At 62.7% G+C, this 24,391-nt stretch overlaps 1 protein-coding gene across 4 annotated transcripts; it reads right to left on the reverse strand.

Moving 5' to 3' along the window:
- Positions 1-3: 3 nt before the first annotated feature.
- ARHGAP44 (Rho GTPase activating protein 44) lies at positions 4-20,168 on the reverse strand. 4 transcript variants are annotated; one of them, XM_064395441.1, is made up of 21 exons: positions 20,098-20,168; positions 12,478-12,517; positions 12,085-12,189; positions 11,887-11,963; positions 10,752-10,863; positions 10,432-10,508; positions 9,684-9,801; positions 9,090-9,158; positions 8,944-9,025; positions 8,353-8,480; positions 7,769-7,880; positions 7,240-7,321; positions 6,861-6,941; positions 6,670-6,783; positions 6,199-6,290; positions 5,608-5,788; positions 5,041-5,058; positions 4,590-4,811; positions 2,578-2,657; positions 2,224-2,499; positions 4-905 (listed from the first exon to the last, which is right to left on the reverse strand). In XM_064395441.1, the coding sequence occupies exons 1-21, from the start codon at positions 20,151-20,153 to the stop codon at positions 751-753; spliced, it is 2,277 nt and encodes a 758-aa protein (XP_064251511.1). In that variant the 5' UTR covers positions 20,154-20,168; the 3' UTR covers positions 4-750. The 4 variants fall into 4 exon arrangements, with proteins under 4 accessions (XP_064251511.1, XP_064251509.1, XP_064251510.1 ...); XM_064395439.1 differs by lacking the exon at positions 20,098-20,168 and adding an exon at positions 19,621-19,844; XM_064395440.1 differs by lacking the exons at positions 5,041-5,058; positions 20,098-20,168 and adding an exon at positions 19,621-19,845.
- Positions 20,169-24,391: the final 4,223 nt, after the last annotated feature.

The raw sequence follows: 24,391 nt of genomic DNA on the forward strand, positions 1-24,391 counted from the left end.
CAGTTCTCAGCGAGTGGCACACGGATTTATTGGATTTATTGATTGCTTTGGGGTGCTGGTGCCCCCCGGTGCCCACCTGGGGCGGGGGGCACGGCGCGAGCGGGGCGGGGGCAAAGCGCTGCCATTTCCATCCTCCCTCTCACCCCGACCGGGCAGGAATGGCTCCACATAAAACAAATCTCTCTATAGTTTCTCTCTCTCTGTACAAATATAGAATATATATATATCTCTGCCGATATATATATACAGATCTGCTCTCTCTGGAAAGGATAAAAGGTTAATTTGTCTGTGCATGCACGACCAAAGCCACCAACCCCCGGGGAAACGGGTGCCGAGGGACGTGCGCCTCCCCCGCCAGCACCCCGAGAGCCGGGGGGCACGTCCTGCATCCCCAGGTTATTGCTGGTCAGGTCCCATCCTGCTCCCAAACAAGCGGAGGGGGAAGAAGCCGAAGAAAGGAAATCCCACTGCAAAGCGCCGGCGAGCTCCTTGTCACCTGGCCAGCAGCCCGTGGCACCCGCCTCGGGGCACGGAGGACGTGGTGGCATCGCCCCAGGGCCGTGGGTGCTGCGGGGCGGGGGGCAGGCACCCGGTTCGAAGGCAAAGTCTGGATAAGGCGAACAAAAATGAACTAAAGAAGAGCGGCCACCCCCAAACCGGGCGCTTTGCCACCCGAGGTGGCCCGTGGCCCTCGGTGGCCGGTGCTGGCCCCTGGGCGCCGCGCGGGTGAGCCGGGGGACAGGGACACTGTCATAGGGCTGTGCTCTCCGATTCCTCCTCCTCCTCCTCCTCCTGCCGCGGGGTCAGGCTCGGCCCCGAGAGTCTCTGAGCTGCCTCGGGCGGGTCCCGGCACAGGGCGGCCTCCGGGGACACGTGGAGGGAGGGGACCTCAAAACGGAGCAGACCTGCGGGAGGGCACAGCCATGGGGACACCCGCCGGGCTGGCACCGTGCCACTGCCACCACCAGGGCTGTCACCGCCGCCCTCTGCTCTGTGCACCCCACCCGAGCCGGGGCGGTGACACCAGCTGTCCCCACACGCTGCCCGCGCCCCGCGGAGCCCCGTGCCACCGAGCGCAGGTGACACCGCTGTCCCCTCTCCCAGAGGACCCGCAGGGTGAGGCTGCACGTGTGAAGTGACAGGGTGACCACAGCCACCGGCAGGCGGTGTCACCGCGTCCCTTGCTGAGAGCAGAGCAAACCCCTCCGAGAGAAGCACCTCTGCCTCTCCTGCCAGCTCAGGGATGTTGCCCAGGGACATTGCCCAGGGATATTGCCCACAGATGTTGCCCAGGGATATTTTTCAGGGATATTTCCCAGGGATATTTTTTCAGGGACGTTGCCCAGGGACATTTCTCAGGGCTGTTGCTCACCATGTGGCTCAGGGATCTTGTCCCACAGTGGCACAGGGGAGCTGCACCTGAGCCAGGGGTGATGCCAGGGGTGATGTCAGGGCTGCATCCATGCCAGGGTGGCACCACACCGGTGCCAGTGCCACAGCCCCTGGGGACACCGTGACCAGCCCCTCGCTGCCTCTCGGGCTGTCCCACCCCTCACAGGCAGGACAGGCACGCAGGGACAGAGCCCTGAGTCCTGCAGATCCTGCGGAAGGGACACAGGGACACCCCCAGCCCCTGTGCCCTCCGTGGTCCCCAATGTCACCTGCGCTTCTCAAGCACCGCCCTGGCTGTCCCCCTGCAGCAGCGCAGGGGCCCGGGGGACACGGCACCAACAGAGCCCAGGGCCAGGGGGGCAGAGCAGCAGGGATGGCACATTCCTGGTGACACTGCCACCTCCCAGGGGACATGGCCAGCTTCCCGATGCTCTGTCACATTCCTGGGCTCATCACCAGCGTCCTGGGGACAGCTCCACTTTCCCAGGGGCATCATCACCTTCCTGAGTACATGGCTATTGTCACCTTCCTGGGGACATTACCAGCATCCTGCGGACATTCTGCCTTTCCAGGGCCATTGTCACCTTCCTGGGGACATCACCAGCATCCTGGGGACATTCTGCCTTTCCAGGGCCATTGTCACCGTCCTGGGGACATCCCCACCTTCCTGGGCACAGTTTTGCCTCCCAAGGGACATCCCCAGCTGTGCGGGGAGGGTGCCCCCTCCCTGGGGACATCCCCACCTTCACGGGCACACTCCTGCCTCCTCGGGGCCACTGTCCCCGTCCTGGCGGACCCCGCCGCCCCCCGGGAGCCCCCCGGCCGGGTTACCTGCGAGCGCGCCGTCGCCGGGGCCCGCGGTGTCCAGGCGGGGCGGCTCCGGGGGCTGGGGGGGCTGCGGCGGGGGGGGCAGCGCGGGGCGCGGCCGCGCCTTGGGGGCGGCGCGGGGCCGGGGGGCGGCGGGGCCGGGGGGCGGCAGCAGCGGGGGCGGCCCGGCCGCGGGGGGAGCCCCGGGGGGGGCCCCGGGGGCGCCGTACGGGGATGGGGTGCTGGGGGGCGTGGGGGACAGGCTGGCCGGGGACGGGATGGGCGCCAGCTTCTTGGCCCCTGCGGGACAGAGACGGGGACGCGGGGTCAGGGCCGGGCCCCCGCGGGGACCCCGAGCCCCCCGCGCCCCGCTCCTACCTTTGCGCAGCGAGTGCGGGCTCTGCTCGGCCGCGGGGGCGGGGGGCGGCCCCGGGGACAGCTCCGGGGGCTTGAAAGTGCTGGGGAGGGGGCACGGGGCACGGAACGGGCACGGGAGAGAGAGAACGGGGAGGGGAAAGAACAGGGGAACAGAGAGGGAAGGAAAGAAATGGAAGAGAAATGAAGAAGGAAAAAACCTCACAAAATAAGGAAAAAGGGAAAGGGAAAGGGAAAGAAAAGGGAAGGGAAGGGAAGGGAAGGGAAGGGAAGGGAAGGGAAGGGAAGGGAAGGGAAGGGAAGGGAAGGGAAGGGAAGGGAAGGGAAGGGAAGGGAAGGGAAGGGAAGGGAAGGGAAGGGAAGGGAAGGGAAGGGAAGGGAAGGGAAGGGAAGGGAAGGGAAGGGAAGGGAAGGGAAGGAAAGGAAAGGAAAGGAAAGGAAAGGAAAGGAAAGGAAAGGGAAGGAAAGGAAAGGAAAGGAAAGGAAAGGAAAGGAAAGGAAAGGAAAGGAAAGGAAAGGAAAGGAAAAGTTTCAAGCATATAAAGGCAAAGAATTAAAAAAATAGTAAAATTTGAAATGAAATTAAATTAAAATTAATGAAAAATAGAATTAAGACAACGAAAAACAAAGTTTAAACATTCAAAGAATTTGAAATAAAATTAAAGCCAAAAAATACAAGGGAATTAAATGATAAAGTTAAACGAAAAATTAACAAATTGAAGGAAACTCAAAAATCGTGAAAAATATTATTAAAAATAAAACCGAAAATCAAATTAAAGGAAAACGTAGAAGATAAGCCATAACAATAAAAAAGAAAGTTGAAAACAAACAGCGGAAGAAGAAGAAGAAGAAGAAGAAGAAGAAGAAGAAGAAGAAGAAGAAGAAGAAGAAGAAGAGGGAGAGCCGTGAGCTCCTTCCCGCACCCAGCGCTCCGCGCCCGCTGTCCCCTCCCGCCCCCCGAGGTCCCTCACCCGGCGCTTGTGCCCCCCCGGGCCAGGGTCCCCCCGGGCGGTGCCACCCCCAGCCCCCCGGGCCCGCGGTTACCTCGGGGGGCCGAGTCCTGCAAGGCGGGGGCACGGGGGGCGGGCAGAGCCACGGGGACAGGGGGGACAGAGCCACAAGAACAGGGGGGACAGTGCCACGGGGACAGGGGGCACAGAGCCACGGGGACAGGGGGGACAGTGCCACGGGCCGGGCGGGCAGCGGGCTCGGGGGGTCCCGGGGCGGGGGCGCAGCCGCGGGGTCCGCCCTGCTGCAAAGGCGCAGGAGCACCGCGAAAAGCGGCAAAGAAGCACGAAAGCGAGGGGGGGTTCGGGAAAGAGCGGAAGCCTTGGGGGAGCCCTCGTAGTGCCGAGCCCCCCGGCTCGTCCCACGGCACGACCCTCCCGGGGCTGCCCCTCCCCGGGTGTGAGCGCCCGGCCCGGCTCTGCCTCCCTTCTGGGGCAGAAAAGTGCCATTTAGGCGCTTTCTCCCACATGGGCTGTGCGGATTAAAGTCGGGCTCAGACTCTGGGCAGGCGAAGGTCTCAGAGGGCGCTGGGCCCCCTGACGGACTTCTCTGCACCTTCCTGCAGCCCCCCAGCCCGAATTCCACCAGAGCCCAGCGACACCCGCGCGAGGGGCCCTCGGGAAAACCCCTGGAGGCAGCATGGCTCTCGGGGAACGGCAGGATGGGGATGTGCTGGTGGCTGCGGGGATGCAGAGCATCCTGTCCTGCTGCCCCGGGCCCTGCTCCTCCCCGGGATGCAGAGCATCCTCTCTGCTGCCCCGGGCCCTGCTCCTCTCAGGATGCTGAGCATCCTCTCTGCTGCCCCGGGCCCTGCTCCTCCCCGGGATGCAGAGCATCCTCTCTGCTGCCCCGGGCCCTGCTCCTCTCAGGATGCAGAGCATCCTCTCTGCTGCCCCGGGCCCTGCTCCTCTCGGGATGCTGAGCATCCTCTCCGCCGAGGTTGTTCCCCGCTGGCCCCACTCGCGGGAGGGTGCCCGGCCCGGGGACAGGAGGTGCCGTGGCCTTACCTTGTCCGCTCGGCTGCCGGGGGGAAGCCGAAGCTGGTGGGAGGCGGGGAGGGCGTTGCTGAAATCTCCGGCGACTGCTCGGGGATGGGCGAGTGGGGCGTGGGGGGCAGCTCGGCGGGCGGGGCCGGGGGCTGCGCGGCCGGGGGCGCCGAGGCCGCCTTGCGCCCCGCGGAGGTGCCTCGGCGAGCCACCCACGAGGTGTCCATCACCCTGACGCCCATGCTGGGGACACAGAGACGGGGGTCAGCACCTCCCCACCACTCCTTCGGGGTCCCTAAAAACTCCTCTTCCCCCGGGAAACTGCTGGGAATGAAACTACAGGGCAGTGGGGCGGGGGTGGCAGCGTGGGATGGGTTTGTCACCCAAGAAGGCCACCTCTCCCTTCCCCAAGAAGCAGCAGGCACCAGCACCCCCCCAGCAGCCTCCCAGCAGCCTGCAGAGGATACAGTACCTTTGGATTTTCCTAAGGCTGCATGGGCAGAAACAAACAATTATTAATGTGAAAATCCCTAAAAGTGCACAGAGCACAGGGACAGAGGTCACTGCTGGGCAAAGGGGCTGCGGGGCTTCGAGGGGCTTCAAGGGAGGGGGCAGGGGCTGAGGCCGTGCCAGTGGGGGGACAGCTTGGGATACCTGCTGGAAATGGAGACTTTTGGGATGGGCAGTCCCAGGGTGTTTTCAGGACTGTTTGAGGTCCCTGTGAGGTGTGGTGGAGGGGGCACAGGCTGGGAATGGGGAGCTTTCCCCTGGACCTTGAGGACACCAGGACAGCTGTCTCTGGCTCGGCACAGCCCCAGTGTCACCCCAGGGGCCACCCCACTCCCATCTGCGTGGGCCGGGGGCAGGCACGGAGCCCTGGGCTCACCTGAGCACCCCCAAGAGCCTGGCATGGGAAGCAGGGGCTCCCTGCACCCTGGGACCACCCACCCTCCCCCAGCTCAGTGCCCCCCGCCCCGAGGTGAGCTGAGCAGCCTCTCCTGCTGCCCGGGACGGTGCCAAAGCCCCGCAGGGTCCCTACCCGTCCTTCTTGCAGAACTCCAGCATCATGTTGTCGGTGGCCACGCTGAGGGGCCGCCGCGCCTGCTCGTGCTGCCGGCGCTCGCCGTGCTCCATGTCCGGGGACGGCATGGAGCTGTAGTTGGCGTTGTGGTTCACGTGCAGGGGGCTGCCGTAGTTCCCCGTCACGTTGAACTCGATGTCTGGGGGGGCACAGGTGTTGGGAGGGGGGCTGGGGGTGCTGGCACTGCAGGGATGGGCTCAGGGGTGCTGGCATTGCAGGGATGGGCTCAGGGGGTGTTGGCACTGCAGGGATGGGCTCAGGGGGTGTTGGCACTGCAGGGATGGGCTCAGGGGTGCTGGCACTGCAGGGATGGGCTCAGGGGGTGCTGGCACTGCAGGGATGGGCTCAGGGGGTGCTGGCACTGCAGGGATGGGCTCAGGGGGTGCTGGTGAATCTGGGCTGGGCTCAGCACCTTGCTGAGTCTGGCTGGAGCCCTGCCCAAGCTCCAGCAAGCACAGGGGCTGGCAGAACCAAGCCTGGGAGCTCTGAGTCCCCTCCCGGGAGGTGGCAGGAGGCCCAGCTGTCCCCGGGGCCACGGGCATGCCCTACCTCCCGGGAAGAACCAGTCTGCGTGCTGGATGAGCGGCTCGATGATGCCCACGATCTGCAGCGACAGCGTCGTCATCATCTCCGTCATGTTCCTGCGGGGGGGACAGATCAGCACCCCCCCAGCCAGCAGGGCCCCAGCAGGGCCCCAGCAGGTTTCCCTGCAGGATTCCCAGCAGGATCTGCCCCTCAGCCCTCACCCAGCAGGATTCCCAGGAGGATCTGCCCCTCAGCCCTCACCCAGCAGGATTCCCAGTGGGATTCCCAGCAGGTTTCCCAGCAGGGTTCCCAGTGGGATTCCCAGCAGGTTTCCCAGCAGGGTTCCCAGAGGGATCTGCCCCTCAGCCCTCACCCAGCAGGATTCCCAGTGGGATTCCCAGCAGGATTCCCAGCAGGGTTCCCAGCGGGATTCCCAGCAGGTTTCCCAGCAGGGTTCCCAGCGGGATCTGCCCCTCAGCCCTCACCCAGGCTCACCCCTCGGCCTGTGGCCACAGCAGGTTGGGTCCCAGCACGATGGCCACGTTGCTCGGGGTCATTTTGTTCATATCCTGGTACTCGGTCAGCTTGGCCAGGAATTTGATCACGTACCTGGAATCCCAAAGGGGTCAGTGCATGGGCCACACCCTCTGTGTCCCCTCTCCGTGTCCTGCTGGCCCCAGGCTCACCTGATGTTGTTGTAGTTGGCTTTGGGCAGCTTCTCGCAGGCGTTCCAGAGAGCCTGCAGCCGTTTCTCCTGCTCCGGGATGCTGCAGGCAGGGGGGACAGGGGTTTATCCCCCATCCCCACCCTGCCCTGGGGCTGTGGACCCCGCCAGCCCCAATCCTGGGGACTCTGTGAGACCCCCAGGCTGCCACCAACATTATGGAAGTAAATTAAGTCCCAAAACCCATCCCAAGGAGAAGGAATCCCTTTGGATTTCCTCTCAGAGCCCAGAGGAAAGATCCCAAATTCTGTGAACCGTGCCAGAAAAAACCCACAACACCCATGGGGACCCAGGCTGTCCCTGCCCGTGCCAGGAGGAATGGGGGGACGGCCCAGACTCACTTGGAGGCCTGGATCCACTCCTCGTACAGCTCGAACGTCATCAGGGGCTCGGGCAGCTCTCGCAGGTAGGACTTGAGGGCTCCTGTGGCACACAGGGGACACAGGGATTGGCACTGCAGGTGGCACTGGCTGCTGGGCACCAAGCAGTTTTGCTCCTGGGCACTTGGACCCACACCGCCCCAGCCTTCCCCCCACACCCCCTGAGTGTCCCCGACTTGGAGCAGCCTGTGGCACCCCCGACCCCCCGTGCCACCCTGCAGCCCCTCCGAGCACCTGCCCCCAGCATGGCAGCACCTCCCTGGTGCCACTGTCCCCAGTGTGTGTCACCTGCCCGCTCACTGAGGGGACACCTCCTCCGTTAGCCAGGCCATTAATCAACGACAAAATTAACTGAACAAAATCAGACCCAGCATCAACCGCTGGGCTGCACCACTGGCTCCTGGCCTCCAGCTGGGCTTGGTGCCACTGATCCCCCTCAGGGTGCCTTGGGGGGTGCCTGGAGGGGCCACCCCGCCCCGAGGAGCCCCACCTGCGATGGCGTGGGGGTCAGCTGAGTACTCCTGCACGTCCACCACGCAGCAGTCCAGGGCAGCCTTGAGCTTCTTCAGCTTGGAGGCCGAGGGAGCCACTCGGAACAGACCCTGGGCAGAGGACACGGACAGGGCTGGGGGCTGGGCACATCCCTGGAGCCCCCCAGCTCCTCACCCTGGCCCTGCGGACACCTGTGATCCCTTCCATTGGGCCAGCAAGAGTCATGGGACCCACTCCTCCTGCATCCCAAATCCAGCAGGACCCACCTCCTCCTGCATCCCAAATCCAACAGGAACCCACCCACCTCCTCCTGCATCCCAAATCCAGCAGGACCCACCTCCTCCTGCATCCCAAATCCAACAGGAACCCACCTCCTCCTGCATCCCAAATCCAACAGGAACCCACCCACCTCCTCCTGCATCCCAAATCCAACAGGACCCACCTCCTCCTGCATCCCAAATCCAACAGGAACCCACCTCCTCCTGCATCCCAAATCCAACAGGACCCACCTCCTCCTGCATCCCAAATCCAGCAGCACCCACCTCCTCCTGCATCCCCCAAATCCAACAGGAACCCACCCACCTCCTCCTGCATGCCACACTCCAGCAGCATGGTCACGCAGGCCTCCACGGGGAAGGCGATCTCCCGCCCGCTGACAGCCAGGTGCTCCTCCAGGGGCTTCCCAAAGGAGGGCTTCTCCATCCACGCCTCTGTGACGGGCAGAGGGGGCAGAGGACAGGGAGGGTGGTGCCAGATCCAGCAGCCCCTCCCCAAAAGGCCCTTGGGTCACAGTTCTGGCAGTAAAATACTCAGTACAGGTGTTGTTAGAACAGGACCCTGCAGCTCTGGCCTTTGCCAGCCATCACGGGATGGGATGGGATGGGATGGGATGGGATGGGATGGGATGGGATGGGATGGGATGGGATGGGATGGGGTGGGATGGGATGGGATGGGATGGGATGGGATGGGATGGGATGGGATGGGATGGGATGGGATGGGATGGCATGGCATGGCATGGCATGGCATGGCATGGCATGGAATCCCCTCCCAGCAGCGGGACAGGCGGGATGCAGGCAGGACAAGCAAAGGGAAGGTGCTCAGCTGTCCCTGCGGGGTCACAGTCTGTCGCAGGCCCTCGGTGGCACAGGCAGGGACAGACCCGCGGGCACTCACCCTGCTGGGCCTTGATCTGTGGCAGGAAGTTCTGCAGCAGCGCCAGGGACTTGCGGTGGTACTCGGCCTGCACCTCGATCAGCTGCGGGGACACACCCGGGTCACACACTGCTGGGACAGGGACAGCCCCGGGGGGTGGCACTTACCGTTTGAAAATAGTTTGCATAGTCGACTTCTTTGGCCACAAAATTGTACATGTCAGCCGAGAGCTGGTCCTGCGGGGGCAGAGGATCTGTCACTGTCCCTGCCCCGCTGCCCCAGTGCCACCAGCAGGAGCAGCTTGGTCCCAGCGGGAGCCAGGGTGGCGCAGGGCTGAGGTTGGGGTGTCAGGGGAGATCAGGGGCCCCCCCCACTGCAACCTCAGCAGGGCCAGGTTCCCCCAAAGTGCACAAAGAAGGGGATTTCCAGGGGAGGGGGTGAAAGTCCCCCTTAGTGCTTGAAAATGACAGAAATCAACCCAGAGAAGGTGGAGAAATGTCTGTGCCAGTGCCAGGGCTGGATGAACCCAGGGCTGAGCTCTGCCAGGACGGGTTCCCAGGCAATGGGAGCCCCTCCAGCTCCGGGGGATGTGGAGGATGGGGATGGAGCAGCTGGGGACGTCCTGCTTGTCTGGAGAGCATCACCCCAGCCAGAGCAGGGGCAGCACGGGGGGAAGGAAGGTGAAGGCGGGCTGAGAGGAGGGGCTGCAGCTTGCCCAGAGTCGGGGAGCCCACAGACCCCTCGGCCGGGGGAGCCCGTACCCTGCAGATCTCCACCCTGTTGGCCGCCTCCTCCATCTCCTCCCGGAGAGCGTCGGCTTTGGCCCCCGAGGGCTGCAGGTTGCTGGCCAGGCCCGAGGACTTCACCGACTGCTGCCACCTGCGGGAGGGACAGGGACAGTCGGAGCCCTGAGCACAGCCCAGGGCCCCGCCGGGCCACCGCGGCCCCCGGGGCTCAGCAGCACGGAGATGATCCCAGTCCGGCTGGGATTTAGCCCCTTCCCACCCCCATCCCCACAGCAGGGAAGGAATTCTTTCCAGCAGGATAAGGAGGCGTATCCAGGTGGGAACAGAGGGAAAAGGGATGGGAGAGCCTGGGCATGGTGCTGGGGACTGTGGACACCTCTCAGACCTCTCCCAGGACATGCTGGAGTGGGGGCTTGGATGACTCCATGGGACAATCCCGAGTCATCCCTGCTGCCCTCGGTGCCACTGCAGGGGCAGGAGCACCCGGCTCTCTGCATCAGAGCTCCCCAAGACAGGGAAAACAGTACAAAATAACCCTTTTTGCCAGAAAAAAAATTGCACTTTTGCCGCAGAGGGCAGGCAGGAAAAGGAATCCATGGGTTCTGCAGACAATGGTGGCTCATTGCAGAGCTCACTCAGCCCAATGGTGGCACAGCCAGAGCTCCTTGTGCCACGGCAGCCGTGGTGCCAGGGGCCCAGGAGCTGCTCTGCTGGGAGCCACCCATGGCGTGGGGATGTTTATTTCTTACAAAGCACTTCCTACCTCGTCCTGGAGGAGTCCATGTCCAGCACGAGCTTCGCCAAGTGCTTCCTCTGCTTTTGGATATTTGGGATTTCCACCTGCAGCGGCACAGGGAGCAGGGGGAGGTGACAGCCCTGGAGAGGTGTCCAGGGCCGGTCACAGCCCGGGGCTTTGGGCTGGGCGGGCAAGGACGCAGCTCCCTCATGCCACATCCTCAGGGAGACAGCCCTGCCGCGTGTCCCACCCGGAATGAGGCAGCTCCAGCCCTGGGACACGCTGGGAGCTGGCTGAGGGCAGGAGGGGCTCTGGGGACAGCAGGGCACCCCGGGGACGTGGCCCACCTCAGCCAGCACGAAGAGCGGCTCGATGACGTCCCGCTCCAGCTGCAGCTCGAAGTGGATGAGCTCCTGTGCCAGCTTGTCCTCGGCCTCCCCGCACAGCCGCAGCATCTTCCTGCAGGGGCAGGCACGGCTGGCACAGCGGGCACGTGCTGCCCCGGGGACAGGGCACCCACCCCGGGCGCCAGGAGCGGCACGGGGGGAGGCAGCCGGGGCACCGTGGGCACCCGGGGTGCCAGGAAACCTCATTCCCTCAGTATTGCACTTATAATGACATAATAATAATAATACAAGTATTATATTATTATATTGTGACATATTTAGCTATATAATTATATTGTATATTAGTATTGTGTTGTGTATGATTATATATTATATATAATATATTTTATATATTGCATATAATATATAATACATAATATACAATACACAACATATAATATACAATATATTATATACAATATACTATATATATTATATATTCTATATAGTATATTCTATATTCTATTCTATATTCTATATTCTATATTCTATATTCTATATTATATATTCTATATTATATTCTATATTCTATATTCTATATTCTATATTCTATATTCTATATTATATTAGCAGTCTGAAATTGTATTTAAATTGTATTGCATTTAAATATCTGTAAAAGTAAAATAACTATAAATATATAAATAATAAATCGCAGATAAATATATAAATATTCGTAAAACATATGTAACTATATAAATTATAATACAGAAATATATATAAAATGTACAGATATAAATACATTAATATGGATAAGCCACGTGTAAGTATATAAATATAGTAACTCAAATATAAATATATAACATGCATAAATTCAAGATAAAAATAAATACAAATGTCGATATACGCAGATTACATTGCATGATCACAGGACCCCAGGTCATACACGGAGGAAAAGAATTAATTACCGAGATCCCCCCAGCCCTCCCAAACAGCAGTGAATTCCCATTGTCTGGCATCGGAGACAAGGAACAGCAGCATCCCAAGCATATCCCCAGCCCACCCCAGCCCACCCCAGCCCATCCCCAGCCCATCCCCAGCCCATCCCCAGCCCAGCCCAGCCCCGGCCGTGCAGACCCGGCAGCCCCAGCCCCCTCACCCCAGCAGGGAGTCGTCCCCCAGCACGGCCGAGCCCTCCATCAGACACTGCGCCAGCGTCGTCAGCGGCAGCTTCTTCTGCAGAGAGAGAGGGGCTGTGTTCCACCGGAATCCCGGATCCCCCAGACCCGCGGATCCCCTGATCCCCAGATCCCTGGATCCCCCTGATCCCCGGATCCCCGGGTCCTGCTGCCCTCACCGAGCGCTTGTCGGCGTCCAGGCCCTGCTGGCCCTGCAGACAGGCTGTCAGCTTCTTGTGGGTGCTGTGGGACACCTGCTTCACCAGCTCCAGACGCTTCTCCACCTGCGGGAGCAACGGAGCCCATCACCGGGGATCCCATCACTGGGGATCCCATCACCGGGGATCCCATCACCGGGGATCCCATCACCTAGGGATCCCATCACCCCAGGATCCCATTACTCAGGGATCCCATAACCCGGGGATCCCATCACCCATCACCAGGGATCCCATAACCCGGGGATCCCATCACCTGGGGTCGCTGGCAGGCTGTGGCACCACCAGGGAGCTGCTGATGGGTGCAGCCCCCCCAGGCACCCAAGGACACCCCGGGATGGCCCCGGGGAGCCTCACCTGCAGCAGATCCTCGCTCAACACCTCGGTCTTCTCGGCCCTGCAGGACAGGAGAGGAGAGGAGCCATCGGTGAAGGGTGTGGGACAGGCAGCAGCACCCCTGCACACCCTGGAGCAGGGATGTGCTTTTCCTTCAGGATGCGGGGGGATTTAGGGATCTCTGCTCCCCCCAGCCATGCGTGATCTCCTCAGGAAGGAACTGATGGAGCATCTCCACGGCTCACTGCCAGGCACCACACCAACCACGGCCTGCCTCCCGTCTCTCCCTTGCTTTTCCGTTATTGCCAGGAGAGCAGGGATTGAGATTCCCGGGAGGATGGGGCAGTGCTCGGACAGAGGCGCTGTGGCTGCGCTCCCTCCGCAGCCCGCACGGCTCAGCCTCCTCCCTCACACGGGCAGCCACGGGACGGGAGGCGGCAGCCAGAGCCCTTCTGCTGCTCACTGGAGGCGGATTTACCGCTCCAGAGCCCGTGGCAGCCGCTGCCTTCCTCAGGGAGGAGCGCCGGGATGCAGGAGAACAAACCCGCCGTCCGCGGCCCCTGGACCCACAGCAGCCAGAGCCCGGGGTCACCACAGCTGCTCGGGCTCATTTAAACCATCACATCCGGATCATTTGCTCTTTTCCCCAGGGATTTTAACAACTTCAGTGCATCCTTTCACTTGGAAAAACGAGCTCTGTCAGTCTGAGCTGGGCAGAGCTGTCATTCAGCCAATTGGTCCCTAAAGGTTCAGCAGAACACACCGAGAGCCTGGTCCTGCCATCCTGCAAACGCCACCTTCACCCCCTCAGCCTGTCCCTTCCTGCCATCCGAGCTGGACTCTCAGCTTGGAGACAGGCAGGGAAGTGTTGGAGCAGTGGAAACAAGGAGCAGACACAGAGAAGGGTCAGACAGCGAGCGCGGCTCATGCACAAATCCACCTCAAAGCCCTGGAGAAAGTGCAAATCACAGAATCCCACAAGGGTTTGGGTTGGAAGGGACCTCAAAGCCCACCCAGTGCCACCCCTGCCATGGCAGGGACACCTCCCACTGTCCCAGGCTGCTCCAAGCCCTGTCCAGCCCTGCCTTGGGCACTGCCAGGGATCCAGGGGCAGCCCCAGCTGCTCTGGGTACTCTGTGCCAGGGCCTGCCCAAACCAACAGCATCAAATCTGCTTTGGGCATGAAAGATGTCCCAGCACCTGATTTAAGGTGGTTTAAAAACAGATTTTTAAAAATTAAATTAAACAAACCCTGTTTATGTTAATTTTAAAAAATAGTTATTGAAATAAACTGATTAGATTTTCTCTAAGGAGCGCTGGGAGAAAGAGCTGAGCAGCTTCTCCTCCTCCTCTGGGAATCACCTTCACTCTCATTTAGACAGGATTGGAAGTGGCACAGAATTAGCACAAACAGAGAAAAAAGCAGCAAATATCCACGGGCACAGCCACAACGTCCGTCCCTGGCTCAGGATATTTTTAGCCTCCTGAAGGCGTGGGAGGTGGCAGGAGTGAGGCACCGCTGGCACATCCCTGCTGCTCACTCGCAGGAATCACTTCCTCACTTGAGCAGAGGAAGGGATTTTTTCCTGGTTTCCTCCTCTCCAGCAGGAGGTGGGTGGGATTTGCACACCCCGGTCCCACGGGCAGGGCTCTCTCCCAGCATCCCAACCCGTGCCATGCTCTGAGGTGTGATTGGGAAGCAGAAAACAACATTTCAGAGAGAATAACAAAAACCTGGCCTTGCTCTGTTTTAAAGCAGATGCTCAGTGTGAGGAACCCCGTGGTTTCACGGCAGAGCATCCCCCAGTGCAGCCCTGCAATCCTGGGGTGCTCCAGTGGCTGGGGCCTGCCAGGGGGGAGCTGGGCTCTAAAAACAACAGGCTGCAGCATTCTGTGGGCTGGGATAAGCAAAGGGGCTCCAATCAATCCCACCTAAGGACGGGTGATGGTCCCTGTGCCTCCCAAGAGAGGGGGCAGGGACCCCCAATTTCCCTGTCTGGTCCCTAATTCCCCAAAACTTCATTCTGTATGAGTTACCCACATCCCAGGGGAGCACCCCCTGGGGACACAGCCATCCCCAGCTCCCAGCGCTTTTCCTCTCTCCTTTTGGCAAACAAGATCCTGCTCCTCCCCTCCAGCTTCCCACCCAAGCCGTTTTTCCCAGCACAACCCCGGGGCCTGCAGCCGGACCTGTCCCTGGGAAAGGGACAGTGACCACGGGGAGCCAAAGCCAGCGAGTGGGGACACAGCCACGGCGTGCTCGGGCTTTGCTGCTGCACAAGTTCACTGCTGCCAGCAGACATCAGCCCCAGTCGAGCAAACGATGTTGATTCCCAAATAAATCCGTGAGTTTCCAAAGCCTTGGCCTGGGGAGGTGCAGCAGAGCCGGTGTTTCCCTGGAGCATCTCCTGGTGCCAGCCACCTCTGCGTGCCCGGAGCACCCGTCACTGTCCCCTGCCACTGTCCCCCTGTGCCTCAGCCAGCCACGACAGGGAGCTGCCAGCCTTGGACCTGACCTGAGCCTGCAACACTCCCAGCACCGCAAGGATTTCATGGCAATTAACCTGTGATTGGGAAAGCAGCACGCCCGGCGTGGGGACAGCAGGCCAGGGATGAATCTGCAGCAGGCCAGGGATGAAACCCCCAAAGGCAGGGCAGGTCCATGGTGCCCACAAAGCCCCCACCTCCATCTCCTGCCCAAACACCCTCTGGCCCAGCCCCAGCCCCCCTCGCTGCAGCCTGCCCAGAAAGATTTAATCACCATTTAATTACCAACGCTGACTCCCTGATTTCTCCTTGCTCTAGCCCAAAACCAGCTCCACGGTGGGGAGGGAGGCACGGATTCCCGGCTGGGTCTGTCCCACATCCCACACAGCCCGGCTCCATCCCGCTCCTGCCCGTCTCCCCCTGGTGCCTGCGAGAAAACCCCGGGAGCTGGGGTCCCCAAAGCCCAGGGGGCAGCTTGGGGAGCGAGGCTCATCCACAGCCCCTGGGGAGAGCGCTGGGCATCCTCTGCGTTTGCCAGGGGGAGGAACAGGAATTCCGAGCCAAGGCCGGGCTGTCCCCACCTTCTGCCACCCCCGCCCCGCTGGAGACACGGACCTGGCTCAAACCCGGCACCCGCCGAGCCCCAGAGGACCAGCGGATTTTTCCCGGTCCCTTTTCAGCAGGCAAGAAGGAAAACATCAAATATTGATATCCTCAAATCGCTGCTCAGCTCCCCCGGGAGGCGGCTCCCACTGCAACATCCAGCTCGACGTGGGGACACGGTGCGACAGCGCTGCCCGGTGCCACATTCCCGGTGCCACATTCCTGTGCCACATTCCCATGCCACATTCCCATGCCACATTCCTGTGCCACATTCCCACTGTCACATTCCCATGCCACATTCCCTGTGCCACATTCCTATGCCACATTCCCGGTGCCACATTCCTGGTGCCACATTCCTGTTCCACATTCCTATGCCACATTCCCATGCCACATTCCCTGTGCCACATTCTCTGTGCCACATTCCCGGTGCCACATTCCCGGTGCCACATTCCCGATGCCACATTCCCTGTTCCACATTCCTATGCCACATTCCCTCTGCCACATTCCCGATGCCACATTCCTGTGCCACATTCCCTGTGCCACATTCCTGTTCCACATTCCCGGTGCCACATTCCCTCTGCCACATTCCCGATGCCACATTCCCATGCCATATTCCCTGTGCCACATTCCCAGTGCCACATTCCTGTGCCACATTCCTATGCCACATTCCCATGCCACATTCCCTGTGCCACATTCCCGGTGCCACATTCCTGTGCCACATTCCCGGTGCCACATTCCCGGTGCCATATGCCTGTGCCACATTCCCGCGGGGCCAGGCCCGGGCTGTGCCGGGCTGGACAGCACCAGGAGCAGGCAGGGAAGGCCGGAGCCGCTTCCCTCCATCCTGCCCGAGCCGGGCAAGCCGAGGGACGCCGAGCAAAATGGGGGACGGAGTCTGCGAGGCTGAAACCCTCTGGTCCTCATCTCCCGCTGCCTCCCGCGGCGAGCTCGGGGCTGGCACCGCTTTGGCACGGGATGCTCGGCGCCCTCTGCTCCCGGCGCTCCCCTCCCGATTTAGCAGCCGTGGAGAAGCCCCCGCGGAGCGCAGAGCCCGAGGCAGCTGGAGCAGGGACACAACCCTCAGCCCGCTCGCTCCGTGAATATTCCAGGTTGTCAGCGCTGTCTCTTGGCGAGGAGGATAAAAATATCCCCGGGGCTGCCGGGATCCGCCGGCTGCAGAGCCGGAACCCCGGGGGGTTCTGCTGAACCCCGGAGTGCAGATGGGGAGCCCAGCTATTTACAGGGCGCTGTTCCTTCCCGCAAACCCCGCTGGGAGAATCCCAGGCGGTGCTTTTATCTCCCTCTGCCCTCGTTCCGTGCAAGCAGAAAATGTCCTTCTTTCTTGCCGGGTACTCCTGCAGCACCAGGAATAAACCCTCGGTGTTTAAAGGCTTTGTCTGGAGGTGCGGCCGTCCCGGGCTTGGAAAAGCATCGCCCTGCGAGCCACCGAGGTGACATCCAGCCCCAAATGCCACCACTGCCCCGGGGTGGAGGACACAGCATGGGATGCTCGGAAAGGTCGAGGAGGAAAAATCCAACCCCCGGGAGCTTCCGCCAGCATTCCCGGCGAGCTGCACCCCCCTGTGCCGCCGGGGGCTCGTGTGCCGCTCTGCCGGTGCCCGGTTTAATCCCCATGGGAAAAAATCCCCGCGGAGCCGATCCTGGGAAATTCCCAGGGCTGTCCGAGCGACTGAGGTGACATCCCGGTGCCACTGTCACACTGCCTGGAGCCAGGGGATGGACAAACAAAAACAGAGATAAAAGCCCTTCGCAGGAAACCTCCTCAGAATGTTCTACTGCCACTCCTTGGCTTCCCTTCCCTCTTCCACCCCACGAAGATAAATACTCCTGCCCCTCATGGACTGGCACAGGAATTCTTCCCAAGGTTGGGTACCAAGTGTGGGGCTCGGCTGGGCTGAGCATCCCCAGTTCTGTCTGTCAAGTGAAATGACAAAAAAACCCCACCCAAACCCAAATAAATGCAAAACAAAACAAAATAAAACAAACGCCCTGCTCAGGGCCCAGCAGAGGTTCAGTCTGGAGCAGCTCCTGTGGAGCTGCTGCTCTCCCCAGTGGGAACAGGGGCTCCGTGCTGGCTCCCAGCACCCGAGGGGAGCTGGGACATGGATGGAGCTCCAGACTGGGTTTGGAAAGGACACAGTCCCTCCTCACCTGACCTTGGTCCTGCCCTGACCCAATAATTCCCTGTTTTCATGTGTTATTCCCTATTTTCATCTATCATTCCTTAATCCTATCTGTCATTCCTGGTTCCCGGCTGTCTGGACTGCTCAGGACTCTGCCGTGGGGCCCAGCAGAGCCGGGATGAGCACAGGGATGCTCTGTAAGCTCCAGCCAAGCCCTGAGGATGCTCCAGGTGCCCGGCCCAGGGCAGAGGGGCCACATTCCCCCCGGCCCTGGGTACCTCCAGAGCCTCCTGCAGCGCGATCCTGGTGCCACATTCCCTGTGCCACCTTCCCCGTGCCACGCTCCCAGTGCCACCTTCCCCGTGCCACGCTCCCACAGCACACTGGCACCACACCCCCCATGCTCAGTCCACATTCCCACTGCACATTCCCACTCTGTTCTCCTGCACGGTGCTCCCACACCGCTCCCGTGCCGGATTCCCGCACCAGACCCCGCAGCTCCCGAGTGGCGTCCCTGCCCGGCACTCCCGCACCTGCCCGGCACTCCGGTACGTGCCCGGCACTCCGGTACCTGCCCGGCATTCCCGGCACTCCCGCACCTGCCCGGCCCTCCCGCACCTGCCCGGCATTCCTGTACCTGCCGGCATTCCTGTACCTGCCGGCACTCCCGCACCTCCCCGGCCCTCCCGCAGCCCGGCCCGCAGCCGCTGCCATCCGGGCCCGTGCCCGCTCCGGGCCGTGGGGCAGCGCTCCCGGTGCCGCGGGGGCCCGGGGGTCACACGGGCAGTGCAGCCGCAGCCCCGAGAGTGCGGAGGGGATGCGGAGCCGCCGCTCCAGCTGTGCCGGTGCCCCGGTGCCGCGATGGGAAGGGAAAATAAATAAATCCTCTTCCCGCCCCCCCCGCTGCAAAATCTCCAGGAATTACACAACAGCCACCATCAAAGCCAGGCCTGGCCGTGCTCCGGCACACACAGCACTGCCGTGGGCACTGCCGTGGGCACTCCCGTGGGCACTGCCGTGGGCACGGCTCCGGCTCCAGAGCCCCAGGGTGCCCCCGGCCAGCAGGGCCGCCCCGGGGTGCAGGGGCACAGGGCACTGGGGCACCCCACAGCATCGGGACAGAGGGGACGGCAGGACAGGGGGACAGGCAGGGAGCAGTGGGTAAAGGGGGCAGGGAGTGGGGCAGGGCAGGGGCAGGCGGACAGGCAGGGGTTAACTGGCAGGGGGGCAGGGAATGGGCAAGAAGGATGCAAAGGGTGGGTACGGGGGCAGTGGCACAGGCAGAGAACAGGGAGCGGGGCAGAGAGCAGGGCCAGGGGCAGGGAGGAGGCACCGTGAGGACAGACGGTGCCAGGGCTCAGACAGGGAGCAGGGCAAGGGGCACAGAGGGAGCAGGAGGGCTGTGGGGATGGCAGGGAGCATGCAGGGAGCCGGATTAGGGCCAGTGGGGCAAGCAGGGCTCAGGCACGGAGCAGGAGCGGTGGGGCAGGCAGTGTGGCAGTGGCACAGGGGCAGCATCAGGGCACTGGGGCAGGGAGGGAGGAGGGGCAGGCAGGGGATAGGCAGGGAGTGGGATGAGGGCAGTGAGGCTGCCAGAGCGCAGGCACGGAGTAGGAACAGTGGGGCAGGCAGGGAGGGGGCAGAATCAGGGCAGTGGGGCAGGCAGGGAGCTGGGTAGGGGGCAGAATCAGGGCAGTGGGGCAGGCAGAGAGCTGGGAAGGGGCAGGTGCGGGTGCGGCGAGGCGGGCAGGAGCAGACAGGACACGGGATGGGACTGTGGGCAGGGCAGGGTCTGTCCCCATCCCCATCCCCATCCCCATCCCCATCCCATCCCATCCCATCCCATCCCATCCCATCCCATCCCATCCCATCCCATCCCATCCCATCCCATCCCATCCCATCCCATCCCATTATCCCATCCCGTTCCCACCTGCCCACGGTCTGGTTGGCGAGCTGGCGCATGCGGTTGAATTGCTTCTTCATGGTGGCGGCGGTGCGGGCGGGCAGCGGGGCCGGGGGCCGCGGGCCGCCCCTCCCGCATCCCCGCCCGGCGCCGAGCCGGGCCGGGCCGAGCCGAGCCGAGCCGGGCCGAGCGGGCCCCGCCGCCCCTGCGCCTCTCCGCGCCTCCGCCTGCGCTCCGCGCCCCCCGCGCCGCCCCGCACCGCCCCCGGCCGCGGCGGCCATGGGAAATGTAGTCCGGGGCCGCCCGCCCCGCCGGGCTCTCCGGGCCGAGGGGGGGGGTCTTGGAGCTAGCCTGGAGCCGGGCATCCTCCCCGGCATCCCCCGACTTCCCCCGGCATCCCTGGGCGTGGCCCCGGCATCGCCCCGGCATCTCTCAGCATCCCTCGAGCCTCCCTCGGCCTCACCTGGCGTCCCCCCGGCATCCCCCTGGCACGCCCAGCGTCACCTGGCATCCCCTGGGCCCCGTGACACGGCCCCAGCGCTCTGCAGCGCCCCTGGCATCCTCCCGACATCACCTCGGCATGCCCCGGCACGGCCCCGCACCCCCGGGCTCTCCTGGATCCTCGGGCAGCTCCCGCAGCTCCCGCAGCCCCGGCTCCCACCCGGCCCCCCATCTGTGCTGTCCCAGCGCTGGGGACGCTCCGGACCGGGCAGGATCGCGCAGCCCGGGCAGAGCGGGTGGGCCGGGCAGGGCACAGGAGCCTGTGGCAGCCGCGGGACCCCCCTGGGCTGGGGGGTCCCGGCTCCTGCCGCGGGCACCCGCGGCCTCTGCTGGGGCCCGCTGTGGGGTCTTTCCCTGGCACGGTGCCCGGGGCCCCTTTCCCCCCGGGGTGCTGCTGCTGCACCACGCGCCTCTCTCAGGGTCTGGGGGTGTTCAGAGCCAGGCAGCTCCCGGCATCGCCCCTGGCATCAGCTGCTGCAGGCTCAGCACTGCCTCTCCCCGATTTTCCCTTCCAAATGGCACCATTAGCGCGGGATGGAAAAGGCAGATATTTTATGTGCTGTCCGGGGGTGGGAAGGGAACTCCGGCTGCTGTGAAGGACGGGGAGGAGCACGGCTCAGAACCATGGTTCGCACCGTGGTGCCAGCGAGACACTCCCTCCACGGGCACAGGAAGGGTGACACCCACGGACAACACCGAGCACATCCCCGGGGGACACAGGGAGGCTGCCCAGCTCCCCTGGCCCAGGGGCAGCTCCGAATCCCCGGCCAGGGCGGATCCTCTCCGCCTCCAGCAGCGCCGCGCTGCCGGCAGGGTCAGTCCGAGCTCCCGACACCTCCGGCTCGAGCCCTCCCTCCTTCACACGGGGACGGGGCTGTCCCCTCCCGTCCGCCCCAGCATCGCGGGGCCGCTGAACCCCCAAGATCCGATAGCGCCGGCCCCGATGGGTCAAAGGCAATTAACGTCAGGGCAGCTCGTTTCAGCGCACAGCCTCTGACAGCGCTGCGCTGCCGGAGCCCGCATCTCCTCCTGCCCCGCACCCCCTCCTGCCCCGACCCCCTCCTGCCCGCACCCCCTCCTGCCCGCACCCCCTCCTGCCTGGCACGGGGCTGTGCCCCGGCAGGAGCAGCCCTGCCCCGCTGCCATCTGCCGCCTGGCCCGGCGGGGCCGTGGCACGGGGACATATGGCACCGGGCAGGGGCCGCGCTCGGGGCTGTGCCCGCTCCCTGCCTGTCCTGCAGGGCTCGCTGCCTGTCCCGGAGCAGAAGGGGCAGAGGCGGTCAGAGCCCCCCGTGCCCAGCGCGAAGCCCTGCGGTGGCTGGTGGGGACGCCCAGGGCACACCGAGCCCCCCCGTGCCCTCCGGGGCTCCAGGCCCAGCCCCCGAGCTGGCACCAGGCACGGAAATGCGGAGGAAGGCGCTGGCAGGACCAGGAGAGCTGCCGGTGCCAGGTGCCCAGCCCGGCCCCGCGGTGCCGCCGCTCTCCGGAGTGCTCGGGGGTGCGAGCATCACCCGCTGTGTGCAGTGCCGATCTTCCTTCTCATCGAATGAACGCATTTTAATGAGCTGTATGCATGTTATAAATACACAAACGGGGAGCAAAGGAGCCCCGTGCCCCGGCAAGGACCTGGGGTGTTTGCCAGGCAGCAGAGGAGCAGGAGGGGATTTTTTCTCCTCTCTGTAATTATTGCAGGAAGGCGAACAGCAGGACGGGAAGGTTCCAGGGCAGTGCAGCTGTTCCAAGGAATCCCCTGCATTCCACATCCTTTGGGAGACTTTCCCAACAGCTCCCTGGGATCCATCTCACACCAGGGAAAAGGGAGCGTGGCGAGGCTCATTTCCCAGGAGCACAGGGCAAGGTGTGCCCTCTCCAAACACGGTGCAGGAACAGAGCCAAGTTTATGGAGAAGTGGGAGCAGGGCCCGGGCCCTGTGAGGAGGGAGGGCTCAGGGAGAGCTGCAGGCTCCTTTCCTGGAATTGCACCCATAATCCAGACCCACCACCAGCCCCTGCTGCAGCCAGCCTCGCTCTCCAGGGAATTACAGGAGGGATAAATGAATGAATGCTGGCTAATTAAGCAATTAATTACTGCAGGCTCTCTGGGCAGTGCCTGGTGCAGCTGCAAACCTCCCAGAGCCACCCTTCTCTCCTCACACCCGTCACCCCTTGGATGGGCAGCAGGGGAAGCAGGGGGGGATCGGAAATGAAAACGCTATTGGAAAGTTTAATTTTATCTTCATCATTTGTCATCCTGGCACGGCACTGTGGATCGCTCCCTGCCCGGCCTGGATTTCTGCCCGGGGGCAGAGGGGCTGTGCCCACGGGCGTTCCTGAGTGTCAGCACATCCCTGGCATCCCGCGGGCCTCACACAGTCACTGACCTCGGGCATCCTGCCCTGGTGGGCACGGCTCGGGGCGGAGGGATCCCGCAGGCACGGCAGCCAGAGCGGTTCCTGTGCCTCCCGTGCACACTCTGATCAGCGGGCGCAGTGGCTGGCTCTCACGTTCCCAGCCACGGAAGGATCCAAAGGAAGCCTGGCTGTCCCTGATTAACCATTACCCTTCCCACGCCTGTTTCCAGTGCTGGGATTGTGCTCTGCTGTGCTGTGCCACCCCTGTGCAGATCACTGCTGCTGCTGCTGCTCCATTACAATTAAAACCAGGAGCAGGTGTGTGATTATATTTATTGAGGGAACGTGAGGATTGCTTCATCTTCCTCTGGAATCACTTCTTCCTGCTTGGGAAGAGCAGACACAGAACCACCTGGCTGCCTCACACCTACAGCAGGCCCCACCCCTGGAGTCCCACAGGGCTCGCAGAGACCTTTGAGATGTTTCATGAACCAGGAGAATTGTGCCGGTCCTGGGGAAAGCCTCGTGCTGCCCATGGGAGGAGCACACCTTGGAAAGCCTGGCCTGAGTGCCTGGCTTAGCTGGGCTGGAGGAAGGAAAGGCTGTGCTGAGCCCCCCGAGGGTGCAGGGCTGGACCCGCAGCACCAAAGGCCAGAGCCCTGCTCAGTGCCCAGGGCTGTCACCAGAGCTGGGACATTGTGCTCCCCAGGGCTGTGACAGGGGCGCTGGCATCTCGCTGCCCTGCAGCCCCCTCGCAGCCAGCAGGGCGACACTGATGACAAATGACACCAGCCCTGTAATCACAGCCAGGCTCTGCTCAGCCAGTGCTGCTGCATTATTGAGAGCAACCAAAAATACTCCCAGCTCAGTCATTAGCGGGTCTGGGCCTCATGGCTGCCAGGGCTGCCTGAGCCTGGGCTGCAGAGGGACAGCCTGGAATGTGTGCAGAGGTGTTCACATCCTCTGGACGAGGCCCTGGGGAGGAGAGCTCCTCAGAGGGTTTGGGAAAGTGGCATTAGGATAGCAGCGCTTGCCTCAGTGCCAGTGTCCCGCTGGGCCTGGCTGCCCTGGCAGTGGCTCTGCTCCAGGGGAGAGGAGCAGGGCAGGCTCCTCTGCCAGCAGCACGGAATTCCCTCTGCTGAGGGGCTCCTTCCTCGGCAGGGACCAGCATGGACCCGAACCTCCTCCCTCTCCTCCAGGGGAATGCCATCCTCTCCTGGGAGCTGCCTGTGCCCAGCTCGCTCAGCCCAGGGGTGGGGTGACGGTGCTTGTGCCAGATGTGCTCATGTGCAGCCAGATGTGCAGGTGCTCAGAGCATGATGCACATGGAGGAGCAATGCACAGGGAGGAATTAACCCACACCTCCAACAACCACACCACCTTGGGCTGATGCTCCTCCAAAGCCCAAGAGAAGCCCCAAAAGATATCAGGAAAAAGTTTTTTTCCTTTTTTTCTGTTTTCTGATTCATTTTCCATCAGAAAGGAGTTTGGTGGAACACTGTCACCTCGCAGGCACAGTGTCCCATGTGCCCCCGTGTTTACCCTCTCCTGAGTCATTGCCCTGGTGAGCAAGGCAGTGACCTGTGGGGCGGTGACTGGAGGGGACATGAAAGCCTTGGCCAGGACAGTGACAGTGACATCTTCTGCCGTGTGCCACAACAAGGGAGCACCGAGCAAAGGTGACTCAGCAGCGTGGGCAGAGGACGGTCCCCACCTCCCCAGGGCTCCCGCCGGGTCACAGAGCCCCCAGTGCCCAGGACGGCTGTGAGAGCTCTGTCACAGCCCAGCGGGGACAGGCGTGGCCCGGCGGGACACAGCAGCGAGCAGCCCCGAGCAGCCCCGAGCTCCCCGTGCTGGGGACGGCACTCACACAGCTCCGGGCTCCGCTCGGCTCGCTTTCCTCCCTGGAATTCCTTTGTTTCTTTCCCTGCTCGGCAGCGCGTGGGG

Source organism: Passer domesticus, chromosome 20 (assembly GCF_036417665.1).
Source record: "Passer domesticus isolate bPasDom1 chromosome 20, bPasDom1.hap1, whole genome shotgun sequence".
Taxonomy (NCBI): domain Eukaryota; kingdom Metazoa; phylum Chordata; class Aves; order Passeriformes; family Passeridae; genus Passer; species Passer domesticus.

Bases quoted from the DNA above. Each gene is read 5' to 3' on its own strand.
- ARHGAP44 (XM_064395441.1), bottom strand. From the start codon at position 20,153: ATGCCAGGGGCGCTGCAGAGCGCTGGGGCCGTGTCACGGGGCCCAGGG. The intron at 7,881-8,352 runs GTGGGTGGGTTC...TCCTCTGCCCAG, and splicing joins AGTGTGGCATGCAGGAGGAG to GGTCTGTTCCGAGTGGCTCC. The intron at 906-2,223 runs GTAACCCGGCCG...GCCCTCCCGCAG, and splicing joins CGGCGACGGCGCGCTCGCAG to GTCTGCTCCGTTTTGAGGTC.